Source organism: Choloepus didactylus, chromosome 1, assembly GCF_015220235.1.
Source record: "Choloepus didactylus isolate mChoDid1 chromosome 1, mChoDid1.pri, whole genome shotgun sequence".
Taxonomy (NCBI): domain Eukaryota; kingdom Metazoa; phylum Chordata; class Mammalia; order Pilosa; family Megalonychidae; genus Choloepus; species Choloepus didactylus.
In genome coordinates, this window is record NC_051307.1 from 111,954,910 (window position 1) to 111,970,907 (window position 15,998).

General features: G+C 36.8%; 1 protein-coding gene across 4 annotated transcripts in view; it reads right to left on the reverse strand.

The window, feature by feature from the left end:
• FXR1 (FMR1 autosomal homolog 1) overlaps window positions 1-12,562 on the reverse strand; it is an 81,872-nt gene extending 69,310 nt beyond the window's left edge. For 2 of the 4 annotated variants that reach the window (XM_037839881.1, XM_037839876.1), the window contains exon 1: window positions 12,347-12,562. In XM_037839881.1, the coding sequence (XP_037695809.1) occupies window positions 12,347-12,397 (51 nt within the window). In that variant the 5' untranslated portion in view covers window positions 12,398-12,562. The remainder of the gene's footprint in view (window positions 1-12,346) is intronic. The other 2 variants (XM_037839869.1, XM_037839873.1) reach the window with 2 other exon arrangements.
• Window positions 12,563-15,998: the final 3,436 nt, after the last annotated feature.

Here is a 15,998-nt window from a genome sequence, read left to right on the forward strand (position 1 = left end):
AGTGTCAAACCTAAGGCATCAACAAGAGGATACCTTCACTGTAGGAAGGCCAATGGTGTCGGAACACCTCTGTCAGCTGGGAAGGCACGTGGCTGGCGTCTGCTGGTCCTCTGCTCCTGGGTTGTGTTTCAAAATGGCTTTCTCCAAAATGTCTCTGGGCTTCTGTCTCTTAGCTTCTCTCAGCTCTCTGCCTGGTTCTCCTGGGGCATATCTCTCTAAGCATCTGTTGAGTCGTTTCTTAGCTTCTCCATAGCAAACTCTGGGCTTCATCTCTTAGCTTAGCATCTCCAAACGTCCTTCTGTCTGCATCTCCCAGCATCTCCAAACGTACAGGTCTGGGTTGGCTCTTAGCTTCTCCTGGTAACAAACTGGATTACATACCTTAGCTTCTCTCCAAAATGTCTCTCTCAGCGTCTCTGAAAGAACTCCAGTAATCTACTTAAGACCCACCCTGAATGGATGGGGTAACACCTCCACAGAAATGATCAAATCAAAAGATCTCACCCACAGTTGGGTGGGTCACATCTCCAGGGAAACATTCAATCAAAAAAGGTTTCACCCAACAAGACTGGATTAAAAGATCTTGGCTCTTCTGGGGTCCATAACAGTTTCAAACTGGCAGTCAGTCAACTAATACTACTGTTACTATTAAACTGGACTGCTGAGTCAATCTAACAAAATCAAACTGGGCATGGATTAAGTACTGAATATTAGCTGCTCAACATTATATATAGATTAAATTCCCTTATATGTGAAAATATATATACACACACACATATTGATAGATTATATTCCCTTATACGTGTCTATATATACAAACATATTTATTATATTCCCTTGTTAAACAAAACCTGAAACTACTTTCAGTACCTTTCTCAATAACCAGAAAAAAACAGTCATGGCTATTAAATTTTATCACACTTACTCTTAGACCCAGCAATTCCACTTCCAGGAATTTATGTTGACAACAGATACACTCACACGAGGGCAAAGATGTTCACTAAAGCAAGGTTTGATTCTAAATGTCCAAAACAATGAAAGAAACAAATCATGTAACAGTCATAGAATGAGATACTAGGCAGTCATTAAAAAGAATGAAGTAGATATATAAATGACAATGTGGACCATATTCCAAGATATTACAATTTTTTAAAAAAGGATCTAGTTTTTAAAGGATAAACAGTATGTTTAAATATACATTAAAATTTTCTGGAACAATCCAACAGATTCTACTCAGGGGAAAAAGGGCTTGAAGACTTAATAACCTTTACTATAAAATCCACTAGCAATGTTTCAGTTATTTTACAATTATTGAAATCACTACACAAAGAGAAAACAGGGAAAAGGACTAAAAAAATTAATGGTATGAGCAACAACAGACCACTTTCCAATGTCAAAATTGTATTATATTCTAGGATCTAAGAGCTTTTCAAACTAACACTGTCATATGAGACATATAAGTAGAATTCAAAAATTAAAAAGAACTAAATATTTCCAATTCTATGTAGATCAAGAGCACCTTCTGCCTTCCCCTCCTCCGTCCTTCAAGCTGCTGCTTTGTGACTTTTTTCTTTCATGGCTTTAACAGATGGGATAAACTCTGCTAGGATGAGAGTTGTATTCAAGTATTCATACCAGTTACAATACCAAAACAGAGGGAAAGGAGGGACATGTTCAGTCACAAGAAATCACACGGGCATAAGGTGTAAATTGCCATAATGTTCATAGAACATCACTCTACATGGCTCTAGTGTGGGAGGAACAGCAGGAGTTAAGACTAAAAACACAGACTAAGACTTGAAACTCAAATGAGAGTGGGAAGAATGAATGATTCTTATCACCTATGTTTACTAAGAGTTTTATTGAGAAAAAAGTTGCTTCCCTAAAAGTTCTTATAAATTCTAAAATGGCATATGAAATTAAATATATAACAAATATATATAACATATTTATGATGGCTGGTGATCACTTTGCAAAACAGAATTCTTGACAGAATGTGTGCCAAAGATACATTTTATAGTATAATGAAGTACCTTTTATAGTTAAATAAGTACACATAAATGTACATGTATGATGTGTTTTACAGGATTATAGGAAGAGAAAACTGAATATAGCAAGCAGTCTTTCTTAAGCAAGGTTCTAAGAATGCAGCCCAGTGCCCTAACACATCTACTGCATGTGATTAAAATTACTCTCCCATGCATCTGGAATGGTACTAGCTATATGCCATTCTGGGAGAAATGAGAAAATAATGTTTCTGTGTTCTTTAGAAATGATGAGGAACTCTAGTTGAGAAAGGTGCATTTAGTGGCTCCTAGAGCTGGAGGATCATCATTACATAAGCAACTTTATATGAAAAAATTTCTCAAGCTGCAAACTGAAAATACTGAAGTTTCTTAAACTAGGGTACTCCCAGGCACTCAAAGGTGCACCAGGATTACTAAAGATACCCTCCAACCCTCAAAAGTATCAAGGTACAACTCTTCCAGTAGCTTTATGACAAGTAATTTTAAAAGACTCATAAAAATATTTATTTTTCTGAACTGTCTATATATAGTTAACAGATTTAGGAAGACCTATCAGAGAAAGAAATAAAAAACCTCACTGACTGAAGACACTACAGTAATGCAGCAGAACCACAATTAAGACAGGTCTCAGATCTACAACTATGTAGTAGTAAAATGAGAGGGCACAAAGCAACAATGTGAGGAAAAAAACTCTTGAAGCACTAAATATTTAAATGTAAAAATAAATTAAAACGCTCAGAGAAAACCTAAGAAACTGTATGTACAATCTGGACACAGGTATCTTAACAAGGATTGGATACCCCAAGCCGTAAGGAAAAAAAAAATTTACAAACAAAACTTCTGTATGGCCAGGGATACCATAAAGTCAAAATAACAGATTGGGGAGCCGGGGAGAGGAGGACATTTATAACACAGACTTCAAAGGGCTAATATCCATAATATACAGAAATTTCATGAATTCACAAATAAATGACCACCCCGTAGAAAAATGAGAAGACAGATATTTTATGAAAGAGTAAAAAATCCAAAGAGTCAACAAACATGAAAATTCATGAGTGAGGATCTGCAAGTCAAATTTCTACACCCAAGAGACTGGAAAATATTAAAGGTTATAAAAGGCATTTCTGGGAGAGGTATTTAAAAAAAGGTTGCCATTCATTTTTGGAAGAAATAGCAAATGTTAAGCCTTTTTGGAAAGCAATCTGTTAATATTTAATTATTAGAGTTGATAAAAAAAAGTCTCCCTTCCACCAAACTATCCCATTCTTTGAAACTTATCCAGTAGAAACACAGATACGCAGAGTGGTTAAAATAACTGGTAACAAAGTGAGTGTCTATTGAGAAATGGCAAATTTTATATAATCTTGTCATGAAATACTATGGAGCAATTAAGAAATAAACTACATTTCAAGTGAGAACAGCCAAGATATAGATGATCCTATTTTTATACAGAGCATCATGCAAAACACCTACATTTGATGAGAATGTTATCTAAGTACAATTCTAGCAGCATGGAGAAAAATCTGGAATAATGTCTATCTGGCACAGACAGGGGTTACTTTATACATATTTATATACATAGATGCATATATTTTTAAAAAAGACAGCTGGGATGAACCTTAAATACACTTCGTCAACAGGTACTTATTTCCATACAGCATATATAATCACCACTATTCCCCGCCCCCCATTGCCACTGTGCCATCTCCAGCGGAGATCTACATTCTAAATAACAAACTTGTTTGTTAGATGTTCTCAACACCTGAAAGAGCAAGTAGTGATTAGATTGTAACAAGAGGCACCAAATACTAAAGAGTGCTAACTGCCATCTAAAATTAAACTTCAAACAATACATATTGTTTTAAAATAGACCTACATAACCAAATCTCAAGTGAAAACAATTTCAAACTCATGAATACATGACTACAAATAAAAAAGTCTGCAAATGCACTAACTACTGTGTATTACATAAATTACCGTATCATTATCAAATAACTTCTCTTAGGGAAAAAACACTCAAAATAAGCTTTCAGCTTTCATTAATACTAAGTGTTCTGAATAAAAAAATAGAAGACAATAACGATGTAAAAGTTCCTAATAATACATAAGCATCAACTACTGCTTGCATACCAGTCATGTTCATAATCTGTTAATTTCACAAACTACCATGCTCAAGAGCCCTCCTTGAAATGGAATTGACTCAGCGGTTCCAAGCAGCCACCCAAAACTATTATGACTTCCCTGTTTCAGAGATGAAAGATATAGCTTTTTTAGTTCCCTCCACATATGCATAAAATCCTGTGTGAATATCTGAAACTTGGTCAGGATCAAGAGCTAACCCCTAAAAGAAAAATTAAAAATCATTTTAATTCTGAGTCTGAACCCAAATCAGAAATGATGAAGTTAGTTTTATAAATAGGCTATTATTTGCTAAAATTACACAACAAATTAAAGAGTGCCACAAAGCCAAGACTGATACATTTGTTCATTCAACAAATATGTACTGAAGACCTACTATGTACTAAGTGCACATACCAAGTAACTGAATATTTTAAGATTTGAAAATAATCTGCAAACCACAGAAGTAAAAAAGTTATATAATGTACAGGAAAGAAGACAAGTCCTACCATAGTTAGCCAAAATAAAAAAGTGGGGATGGGAGCCAGAGATGAAGGTCCTGATCTCGAAGAAACCTTGACAAAGGAACACATGCTTCTTTGCCAACAGTAACTCTAAACTTCACACGGTATTACTGGGGTAGATTTCTATTTACCCTCCCAAGAAAAGAAAAGTCAAGCTAGAGAATGGGAGACAAGTTAAATGCTACCACAAACGACTGATACCAAAAATAATCTTGTTTTAAAGAAGGAGCTTTGGGGACAGAAACTTGCTATTAAGTTAAATATGAGATTTAACATTGGTCAATTTTGCCATGGTTTGCAGTCTCTTTACTGTGAGGACAAGTTGTGAAGAGATTGTTATGCACATAAATATATGTGTTCAGTTAAACAAAAGCAAGGCTTTGCACTGGTTAATCTTGTTAGCTATCCTTTAGGAAGATTTGGTCTCAGAAAATTTAATAGGGCCATCACAGCACAGTTCCTTCCTATTTATTAGCTAAGCATCTGCCAAAGAATCTTCCACAGCCTTCTGATACCAAAAAATACTGTGTGCCAAGAAGACTAAGAGACACTACATAAGAAAATTATTCGAATGAGAAGTTTCATAATAAATAATACATGCATTTACAACATCATTATAAAGTTAATAACTGCAGATGGTATAAATCAACACTAATCAATAGAAATAAAATGTGAGCCATGTACGTAATTTAAATTTTGTGGCAGCCACATTAAAATGAAACAGGTGAAATTAATTTTAATAATTTAACCCAATATATTCAAAATATAATCAATCTTTATCAGATTCCATATCTGCAAATTCACCAACTCACTATAATTTATTTGTAATCACCAAATCATTACTTCAAGCACTTTCACAATCATTAGTTGAAAGCACAAGTGTCGAAAAATTGGAGTGACCCCATTCACATTTCCAGCTGAAGCTGAACAAGACCATGCTCTTCATCTTGTTGCAGCTCTCACGCTACATAAACAAGTGGTCTTTTTGAGGAAAAAAACAACTGCCAGTTTTTTGCATTTCTGTGTTTCTAGTTGGCAAGTTCACTATTTAAAATGGTACAGCAGGGAATTTTTTTTTCCTTTCCTTTCTGGAGTAATAAAAATGTTCTAAAATTGATCATGGGGATGTATGCACAACTGTGTGATGATACTGTGAGCCACTGATTGTATACCTTAGATGGTTTATACGGTATGTGAATGTATCTCAACAAAGTTGCACTTTTAAAAAACAGTACAGCAGTGCTGAGTTAAGAGCAAGAAAGTTGTGATGTGCCTTATGGAGAAAATTCCTGTTAGATAAGCTTCATTCAGGCACGAGTCATAGTGCTGTTGTCCTTGAATTCAATGTTAATGAATCAATATATATTAAACAAGATGTCTTTCAACATATACCAAGTTATGTATTGAACAGCTGACCAGAGGCTGCAGGAGCGTAACCCTGTATTTCTCCTGGGAGCACTGACTCAGTATTCGCTAATTCACCGTTTGCAATGACTTCATAGGACATAACTATCCCAAGTAACGAGAACTGTAGTTTTTCAACATGTAATCAATATAAAAAATCAGACATGTTTACATTCTTTTTGCAAACTAAGTCTTTGAAATTCAGCATTTATTTTATACTTTAAGAATATCTCAATTCAGACAAGCACATCTCAGCCATGTACCTGGTGGTAACCTTATTATAAAGAGCACATTTTTGTAAAATCAAATCACAGCTCAAATCACTTCTCCAAGAATTCTCCAATCCAGTCCTCTCAACTCCCATTGTATTAATTAGCCATAATTTGTGATTAATAATTTGGAACTTCAAAAAAAAAAAAAATCATACCATAATGGTTAAGAGATCACGCTCTCTGAAGTCTAAGAGATCAGGGTTTGAATGTTCAATCAGCCTCCTGGTAATTTCATGGATCTGGGATCGCTTGGCCCTAGTTTTCCCCAGATAGTGATGACAGTTATCTGCTTCATTGTGACTGAGGTGTAAAACAGAAATTTCCATAAAGTACTTACACAATCTGTAAGGTGTTGTGATGGTTTGGAGGTTTTATGGACCCCTGAAAAGATCACATTCTTAAAGCTAACCCATTCCTGTGGGTGTAGACCTATTGTGGGTGGGATTTTTGGTTAGGTTATATCAGTTGAGGCATGCCCCAGGTGGGTCTTAATCCTCTTACTGGAATCCTTTATAAGAGGATGAAAGAAAGAAACACAAAAATTCAGAGAGGACACAGAAGTCAAGAGAGAAGGCCATAGAAACAGAAAGAAAGCTACAGATGGAGCAGTCAGAAACTGAAAGCAAGGAAACCCCGAAGGAAGGGAAAGACCAGCAAGCACTGCCATGTGACTTGCCATGTGACACATAAGCCCAGGATTGCCAGTAGCCAGGTAGAAAACATCACCTGTTGATGCCTTGATTTGGACATTTTCATGGCCTCAAAGCTGTAAGTCTGTAAGTTACTAAATCCTTGTTGTAAGAGTCAACCCATTTCTGGTATACTGCATTTCATCAACTTTGGTAAACTAAAACAGGTGGTTTAAATGTTCAACAAATATTAGCTGTTATTGCTAGATGAGATCTTAACAGAACCTATCACAGATTCCACCACTTGATAAATACCCTTTAGAAGAAATCAACTCCCTTATATCACAAATTTAAAATACCAAGGTCTCACAACTAGTTAGTACAAGTAGGTCTCAAAAAAAATGGAACACATACAGCTCTTTTTTCTACAAAAAAAACTAATCTGCTACATCCTCAACACAGTGATAAGAGAATTTACCTTCTGAATGATAATCCAGTCAAGTGATTGTACTGTCTTCCTAACTAAAACATATGTTCACTGCCCTGAGATTTCATTTGAAGAATTTCTGATGTAGGCAATTGGAAGTGAGAAGCTCTAGACTTAAATTCCATCTCAGCTACAGTGTAATCTTGGACAATTTACTTAACCACTATCGTCAATTTCCTAATACGTAAAAAAAGGGGATAAAAATACATATCTTAGAAGAAAATCAGGAAATACATGGAAAAGCTTAATAGAACATCTAGTAAATAACAGGTGCTCATACTAAACTATTATCTTTCAGAAGGCTCACAAATATTTGATCAAGAAAATTTAGAGGTGAACAAAAATGAAAATATGGAACAAGTATGTTTCCTGGAAGTAAATAAAGCCAAAGTCTTTCAACACATCTCTGGGTAGACAAGATTATGGTTTTTTTTTTTTTGTTTTTTTTTTTTTGGCTTTGTTGATTTTGGATTTGTCATTATTGTGTATGGTTAGTATAATACACAAAACTTTACAAGAAAAATACATACTTTAATTTTTAAAAATTGTTAACAGTGACCATTTATTCTTAAGAGCATTAGTTAAAACTTGGTTCTTCACTGGGTGTGAGAGGGATATATGGGAACTCTACTTTCAGCATGATTTTTCTGTAAACCTACAACTTCTAAAAAAACTTAGTTCTTTCACATTTTAAAAAAATCATTTAAAAATATGTACAACTTAAAAAATCTGGAAATATATACCTGTTTTACATTAATACTCCCTTAGAGTCCTTGGCTAAGGAACTGCATATTGTTAATTTAAGCAAGTGCCCCTGATGCGATTAAGACAACCATCATCTTTCTCTCAATTACTCACGAACACAAAGAAATCAACTAAAAAATTCTGTACTAACTTTGAAATGTCAGTATACACTTAAAATTCAACCTCCTTTACTACAACCGTAAAGATCATTATCACTTTGTGACACTATACCTACCTATAATTAAGATTATTCTAAATTTTCATTTTAATATTAAATTAAGCCAGTGATAAGGAAATTATGAAAACATAGTACCCTGAACTTGAGATTTTGTAGTGTATCACTCAACCACATAATTAAAGCAAAAATACTAAACTAAAAGTAATGAATTCTATCTTCTATAGAGAGTCTGAAACTTATTCAACTATCTTAGAAATTACACACTTCACAGGAACACCAAGGAAGCTTTCCTCCACATAAACTAGAAATTGAGCAATTACTTTCAAGTTCTATTGAATTATATTCTACCCACAACTATGCAAGTTGCAATGCTACTATGAAGTTTAGTATCACATGCATCAGATAAAAAGTACTTTAATGATAGCAAATGGACAGAGATTTCTTTTTAGGTGATGGAAATGTTCTAAAATAAGATTCTGGTAATGGTTACACAAGTCTGTAAACACACTAACAAGGATTTTTTTTTTTTTTTTTAAGCACTTTCAATAGCTAACAGTACGAATCCTATGATGCTGCTGCAGGTATAAAAGGGCACAAAAAGCAAATATTTTCTATATAAAATTACACCTCACTAACAAGTGCTTAATTAAACCACTTTCCATTCTGTCCCATCCCCACAGATTTTTAGGGCTGCAAAAGGCACATACCAATTTTTTGCCTTTAACAACTACTGATTCTACTGTTGAGAAAAAAAAAAAGTTGCAGACGTGTTTAGTATACTATCATTTGTGTACATAATTTTGGGGGAAAAAAAGACTCTCCTAATTTTAGGTAAAATTTTCAATCTCTGATTCTTCATTGGTTCCAATTAATTTGTGAAATGGATGTTTCAGTTCCACTAGCAACACTTTTAACTATGTTTACTGAGAACCTGTGTCAAACATGAAGATTCTGGCTACTAATTCCAGGACTTTTGAAATCCTTCAATGGCAAATCACACTTGTAGCCACATGCAGTGTATGTCTGCATATACTGGGGAATGGGAAGTGGAGGGTAAGTGAAATCACAATCACCTGGTTCACTGAAAAAAAAAAACCACTGAAAAGAAAAAAACAGACCAAAATATTAACAGCTGTTATCTCAAGAAAACTTTTAGCTTTCTTCAAGTTTCCAAAATTCCCTCACTGACCAGGTATGACTATCAAAATTAGAAAACAAAAGTAATTAAAATTAAATTAAATTGCTCCTATGCTAAGAAGTCAGACTCATAACACTACAAAGTATATCATGATTCCATTTATCTGACATTCTATGAAAGGCAAAACTATGGGGACAGAAAACACCCCAGGTGCTGTGTTGGGAGAGGGTGATTACAAAGGGACTTGAGGGAAATCTGACCAATATTTGAAACATGGTGGAACTATTCTCTATCTTCATTGTGGTGGTAATTACACAACTCTATCTGTCAAAACTCATAGAAATGTACACCAAGAAAACTGAATTCCATTCCATGCAAATTACACCTCGGTTAAAAAAATAATAAATTGCTTGTGCAGAAACAGATTTCTTCCAAGTGGACAGTTTTCTGGTATATAAAATGCTGGGGACCACTGATCAAACCCTTCATTTTAAATGAGAGAAAACAGACTCAAAGAAATTTGCTTAGGGGTCCACTGCTAGGTAACGGAACTTAAGTGCATACCTAGAATTCCCATTAGCTTACTTCAAATCCAGGGCTCTTTCCACCTCACTATTCTTATTCTTCCAGAGTTCTAAATACACTTTCCATAAAGGTGCCATGTACAAGTGAATTACAATAGGACATAAAATTCCAAACGTTCAAGGGAAAATGTTTAACACATACAGTGTGCTACTATGGTCCCTCCCTTTTAATCATACTACTCTTAACCTTTGTGGAAAAGCCACCTTATTTTGTTAGGTAAAATGGATAATGGAGTCAGTCTAAGTAGAACCAAGCAGTAAATTCGCAAAGTACAGACAGGGATCAACAACAAATTCTTCAAAGTTCCAGAAAGGGTACATTTGATTTCTTGTGAATTCATAGGAGAAAAAAAACCTTGAGAAACCAAAGTACCATCTGTAAACAACCTTTACTAAAACATTCAAACTGATGCCCTTAACTGATCTTACAAAATGAAAAAACAAAAGATGAAATGAAGACCATCTTGCATAGCAGGCCATCAACATAAATAAAATATACATGGTGTTCCCGCTACCGTCTACATGCTGCAAAATAATCTGTTAGAGTAATTCGATCATTTTCTATTTTTAAATATGCAGAAAGAATGCATACCTGCATTACACAGAACTCTATAACCAAATTAGTGATAACCTGAAGCTTTTCCATGGGAAAAAGTGTTGCAACAAATGCTCTAACCTTCACAGGAGAAGTATGGTAAGCCCAACTAACCATACAGCCGGTCCGTCAAGGAAGGCAACCACTAGGTTTCAGTAAGAACAGAAGTCAGTGAAATATCTACTCAAATTTCACCTAAGACCTTTGTCTGACACCAAGTTTTAATCCTAGTGTGCTAATGTAACCACGCTAAAGACTCCTTTCCACGAGGCAGTCGCTGTTTTTACTTTATAATGACCACTTTAAGTTTGTAAAAAACTCAGGGGAATCCCGTATATACCACCGTAATTCCCCACAATGCTACTACCACGTGACCGTTAAACAACTCCAAAGAATCAGTAAACTAGGAAAAAAAAATAAAACGCTGAAAATAAGAAATTATGAACAACAAATAAATAAAATCCCATGATCTACACAGTATGCTGAAAAGAAACCCAGAGATAATTAATTCTGCATCGCACAATACTGCATTAGGAGAAGGCCCTTCATAAAAATAGCCAGGACTCTCAAACATTTGAGATGCTGGCTTACTCAGATTGACTGACAGATAACAGCTGGGAAGATTCTGTATTGATCTTGTAACATCCTGGCATACTTTGGGAAAAAGGGAGAATCGGGAAAAGGGGACGTTATAATAACAAAAATAAATTAAGATTTCATTTCCACTTCTCTGGAAATGGTATGTAAATCCATACCAAATTCTTCTGCTCTACAATCTCGTTTTCCAGCCCCAATCCCACAGCAATGCATCTCCTTCCTCCCGAAGGAAACCAATTTAAAAAACGCCTCGTGGAAAATAAACAACACCCTATCCCCAAAATACGGGGTAACGGAAATAAAGAAGTTAGTCACCTCCCAACCGGTCTCCCCTACCCATTTCATATTTTAAATCTTACTTTAAATCCCCAAACTCTCGCCTTTTCTTCTGTAACAGAGGGGCTAAGGCGCCGCCCAATTTCCCAGGCCGCAAAAATATTTCCCCGCCACAATTCAAGGTTTTCTAGTTCTCATTCTTCAATCCTCACCCTCAATCTGGCAGCCCTTCTTCCCCTTCAGACACTAAAGATGTTTGCCCAAATCCTAGTAAAAAAAGTGAATTCCTAAGATTCCGCGACAAACCCCCAAGGGGGTGGGGAAGGGTCGAAGAAGCAGGCAGACTCTCTCGCTCGCCCAGGCCGAGGGGGGGGCGGGGGAGCGGGTGTGACCACACAAGCCCACCGCCTCCTTTCACAACTCCCCCACTTCCCGGCGTCTCAGGCCTGCTCCCAGGGAGCTCACCGCCGCCAAGCAGCTGTTTCGCTTCTTACAGCCAGCCTGCCAAGGGCCACACTAGCATCAAAGAAAAAGGTTCATAAGTAGAAAATAGAAAAAGGTGTCCGATGTGTTGTTTGAAAACATAACGGAGCCCGGGCCCCCAAGACCGTTAAACCGCGGGTGGAGGGGGACGAAGCGAGGAGCCTAGCGGCCTTGGGCTTAGGCCTACCTACTCTTTTCGACCCCAAACCTCACTCTTGGGAACAGCCAACCCTCCCCCAATCCCGCTCCAGACCCCAGGAGACCCGACCAAGCCGCAAAAGTGCTAGTACCTTGTAGAAAGCCCCGTTGGAGCCGCGAACCTCCACCGTCAGCTCCGCCATGTTGGAACCGCAAAGGCCGCTGGGAAGAGATTCTAGAAACTTTCCAACAAGAGGGGCGGAGGGGGGGGCGGGGAAAATAGGGCGGGGATTGGGATCCCCCGCCCCGCACCCCTGGGGTCTCACCGCGCCCTCCCGACTCTCCCAGTGGGACCCCTCGGCTCCCTACATCACCCGCGGTGAGGCTCCGCCCGCCTCCCGACACAATCGCCGCGACCTTCGCTGACCCGCCCTTGCGCCCGCGCCCGCGCCCGCGCCCGCGCCCCCGCCCCTCAGGGTCCGCAGCTTGCACAGCTCGAGCCTGTTGGTTCCTTCCGCTGTTCCGGAATGAATCGCCCAGGCACTTCGGTGCCCGGTACCTCTACATTTCGTTTCCCTGGAGCAGGTTGCCCTTAAACTTCTCTAAGTGCTGGTCCGCCTGGATTAAGTTCCTCACCCAGGGAAGAGCAACTTTTGACGCTCCATATGCCACGGGTACAACCTTTCTGAGGCAGGGGGAGTTAAAAATGTGCATAGTATTGTGCACCAAATTCTTCCCCTACCCCGACTCTTTTTTTTAATACAAGGGGCTTTCTCTTCAGACTCAAATTCCACAGTTCCACATCCCCTCACAAACGTCTGCCAAGCCCTCTCCCCACCTGTTACCACTTAAGCTGTTTCAAAGTCATACCAAGTATATTCAGTGCAATTTAGATGTCGTGGCAACCAGGAGCAGAGTTTAGGTTAATATCCATTATCAGTAGTGAGGGTCGCCTGATGGACCGGGAGACCACGTTTTCCCCGGCTACAAAGGCATGCAAGTTCCACAAATAGGATCAAGGCAGAACCATCCAGAATTAATTATCTAATAGAAACTGCCCCAACACGGTAAACATGAGAGAGATATTTTGAATATTTGTTGGCAATATCATAGCTTTTTCCCAAAGCAAGCCCTTTGGAAACAATACTAGAAGAGCCCCTTTTAATGTATTATACTTGAACTACTGCTTTAACAGAAAACCCTACCTTTGAAAACAGGATGCTTTAACTGGTATTCATACAGGGAAATGCTCTCTGGCAAGCCTTTCTGGGGGGGATAGGGGCCTAAAAAATGTACATATACTAATGCCCTTTTTTGTCTCTGAAGGTTTCTAAAGGAAATGGTGGCTACAAAGAGTACCCATGCGGTATTATTATATACAGGATTTTTTTTTTTAATATTGATTATAGTGGGAAAAACCTAAATACTCAGTGCGTAATAGCCACCATTTGTTGAGGGCTACTTAACAGGATCTTGTTATGATCCTGCAGAATTATAATGACCTATTTGGCACTTTTTTAAGCAGCTAGTTGAGATAGAATTCACATGCCATGAAATTCCCCCATCTAAAGTATACAATGTAATAGTTTTTAATATATTCACAGTTGTGCAACCAACACTGCAATCAGTTATAGAACATTTTGATTACTCCAAAAAGAAACTCCATACCAGTTAGCAATCACTCTCCTTATTCCCCTAATTCCAAGTCCCAGGTAACCACTAGTATACTTCCTTTCTCTATGAATTTGCCTAGTCTGGACATTTCATATGAATGAAATCCTACTATATGCGGTCGTTTGTGGCTTCTTTCACTTAGCATAATGTTTTCAAAATTCATCCGTATTGTGGCATGTATCACTACTTTACTCTTTTTTTGTTGTCGAGTATACCATTTAGTGGATATACCACATTTATTTTTCCATTCACCAGTTGATAGACATTTGGATTGTTTTCACTTTTTGCCTATTAGGAATAGTGCTGCTATGAGCATTCCTGTACAAGTCTTTTATAAGCAAATGTTTCCATTTCTCTTAGGTATATACCTAGGAGTGGAATTGCTGGGTCATGTGACAACTCCATGCTTAATCTTCTGAGAAGCTGTCAGGCTCTTTTTCAAAGAGGCTGTGCCATTTTTCATTCCCACCAGCAATGTATGACCATCCTAGTTTGCTTTTTAGGTTTCTTTTTTTGTTTCTTTATTTTTTTCCTTTTTCCTTTCCTTTTCTTTTCTTTTCTTTTCTTTCTTTTTTTTTTTTTTTTTTTTTTTTTTTGTTGTTGTTGTTGTTGTTGTTGTTGGTTTGTTTGTTTTGGCCCTCAAGCCATTGTCTTGTTTTGTTTCTCAGTGTGAGAGACTTTTGAGTAGGCCTGTAAAAACTCCACCTGTACACAGGCCAAAGCATTCCGTATTGTCTGAACAATAAAGAACAGGGATTGGTCCTCTTCAGGCCTTGCATGCTGAAAGCATTTGCTGTTTGAACCCCCTCCTGACACGTTACTATCGCTGCTAGGTAGACTTCATTATTTCGTCCTCCCTATCTGTCTCCAAAGCCCACATCTTAATCAATGACTGTTTGCTGCCCCCAAGTGATATTCATAATGGAACATTATACAATCTTTAAAATTTTGATATAGATCTATTTTTATCATCTAATGAAAAGATGTCTTATTAAAAGGGAAAAAAGTCACAAAACCATGTGAGTAATCACATTTAAAGAACTTTAGTGGATATTTCCAGAAAGTGAACTTATGGATGACATAAATTGTAGAACATCTATCTTTTTGGCATTATCTGAAATTTTTACAATGAAGATATTATTTTTTATCATCAGAAAAAAAAAAGTTCTTTTCATTTTTTAAATGCCACATCCTGGATAATTTTGTAGCCATTAAAAATGAAATTATAGAAGACTACTCACTAATATAAGATAAAGTTCAAAATACAACTGAAAAAAGCAGACTGTCAAACACTATTTATGGAATCAATTTTGTACAGAAAATACACACATATTGCACAAAAAAGTATTAGAAATACTTTTACCAAAATGTTAACAGTTGTGTTAGAATAGTAGCCTTATGAGTGATTATATTTTTTGTGCTCTTCTGTTTTTCAAGTTTTATACATTCACTTTAGCACCACTTTCAATTGAAAAACATTACACATTAAATAGAAAAATGTACTTTAAAGGTAGAATTAAACACACACACAGTGAAACCCTGTACACGAAGCTTTTGGGACACTAAATAAGAACTTAATAATTTGATTAATTTTGCAAGCCATCTTTAGTTTGTGTTGTCTTAATGAATTGTGGGATTGGAAACATTCTACCACCATTTTATAGCTTCTCAAATAATTGTGCACTTGAAAATCATTTTAACCTGTCTAAATTGATACTAAGGGTGTTTTCCCCTCATAAAACAAAGAATTAGGAAGTTTAAAATGCCTTTTAATCATCAACCAACACTTTATAAAAGAAATTGTGCCTGATCTTATAAATACGTAATGAATGACTCAGGAGTAATAACAAAGAATATTTCAACTTTTGTTGTACAAGTATCTTTGATGTCATTCTCACAATATATTATCATATATTGAAAATGTGAATTAATGTTAACTAAAATTACGTCAAATCCAACTATCGAATTCAGTTGAATCTTGATGTAGGTGATATTGCCCTGGTTTGGGAAAAAGCTCCTTGATCTGTTTACTCTGACATAGGCAACTTGAAGAAGAAAGAAACCATACTGGTTTCATTTTGCAGCTTGGAAACTGCACTTCTTTTCTCCCCAAGCCCTGACTTAATGCAA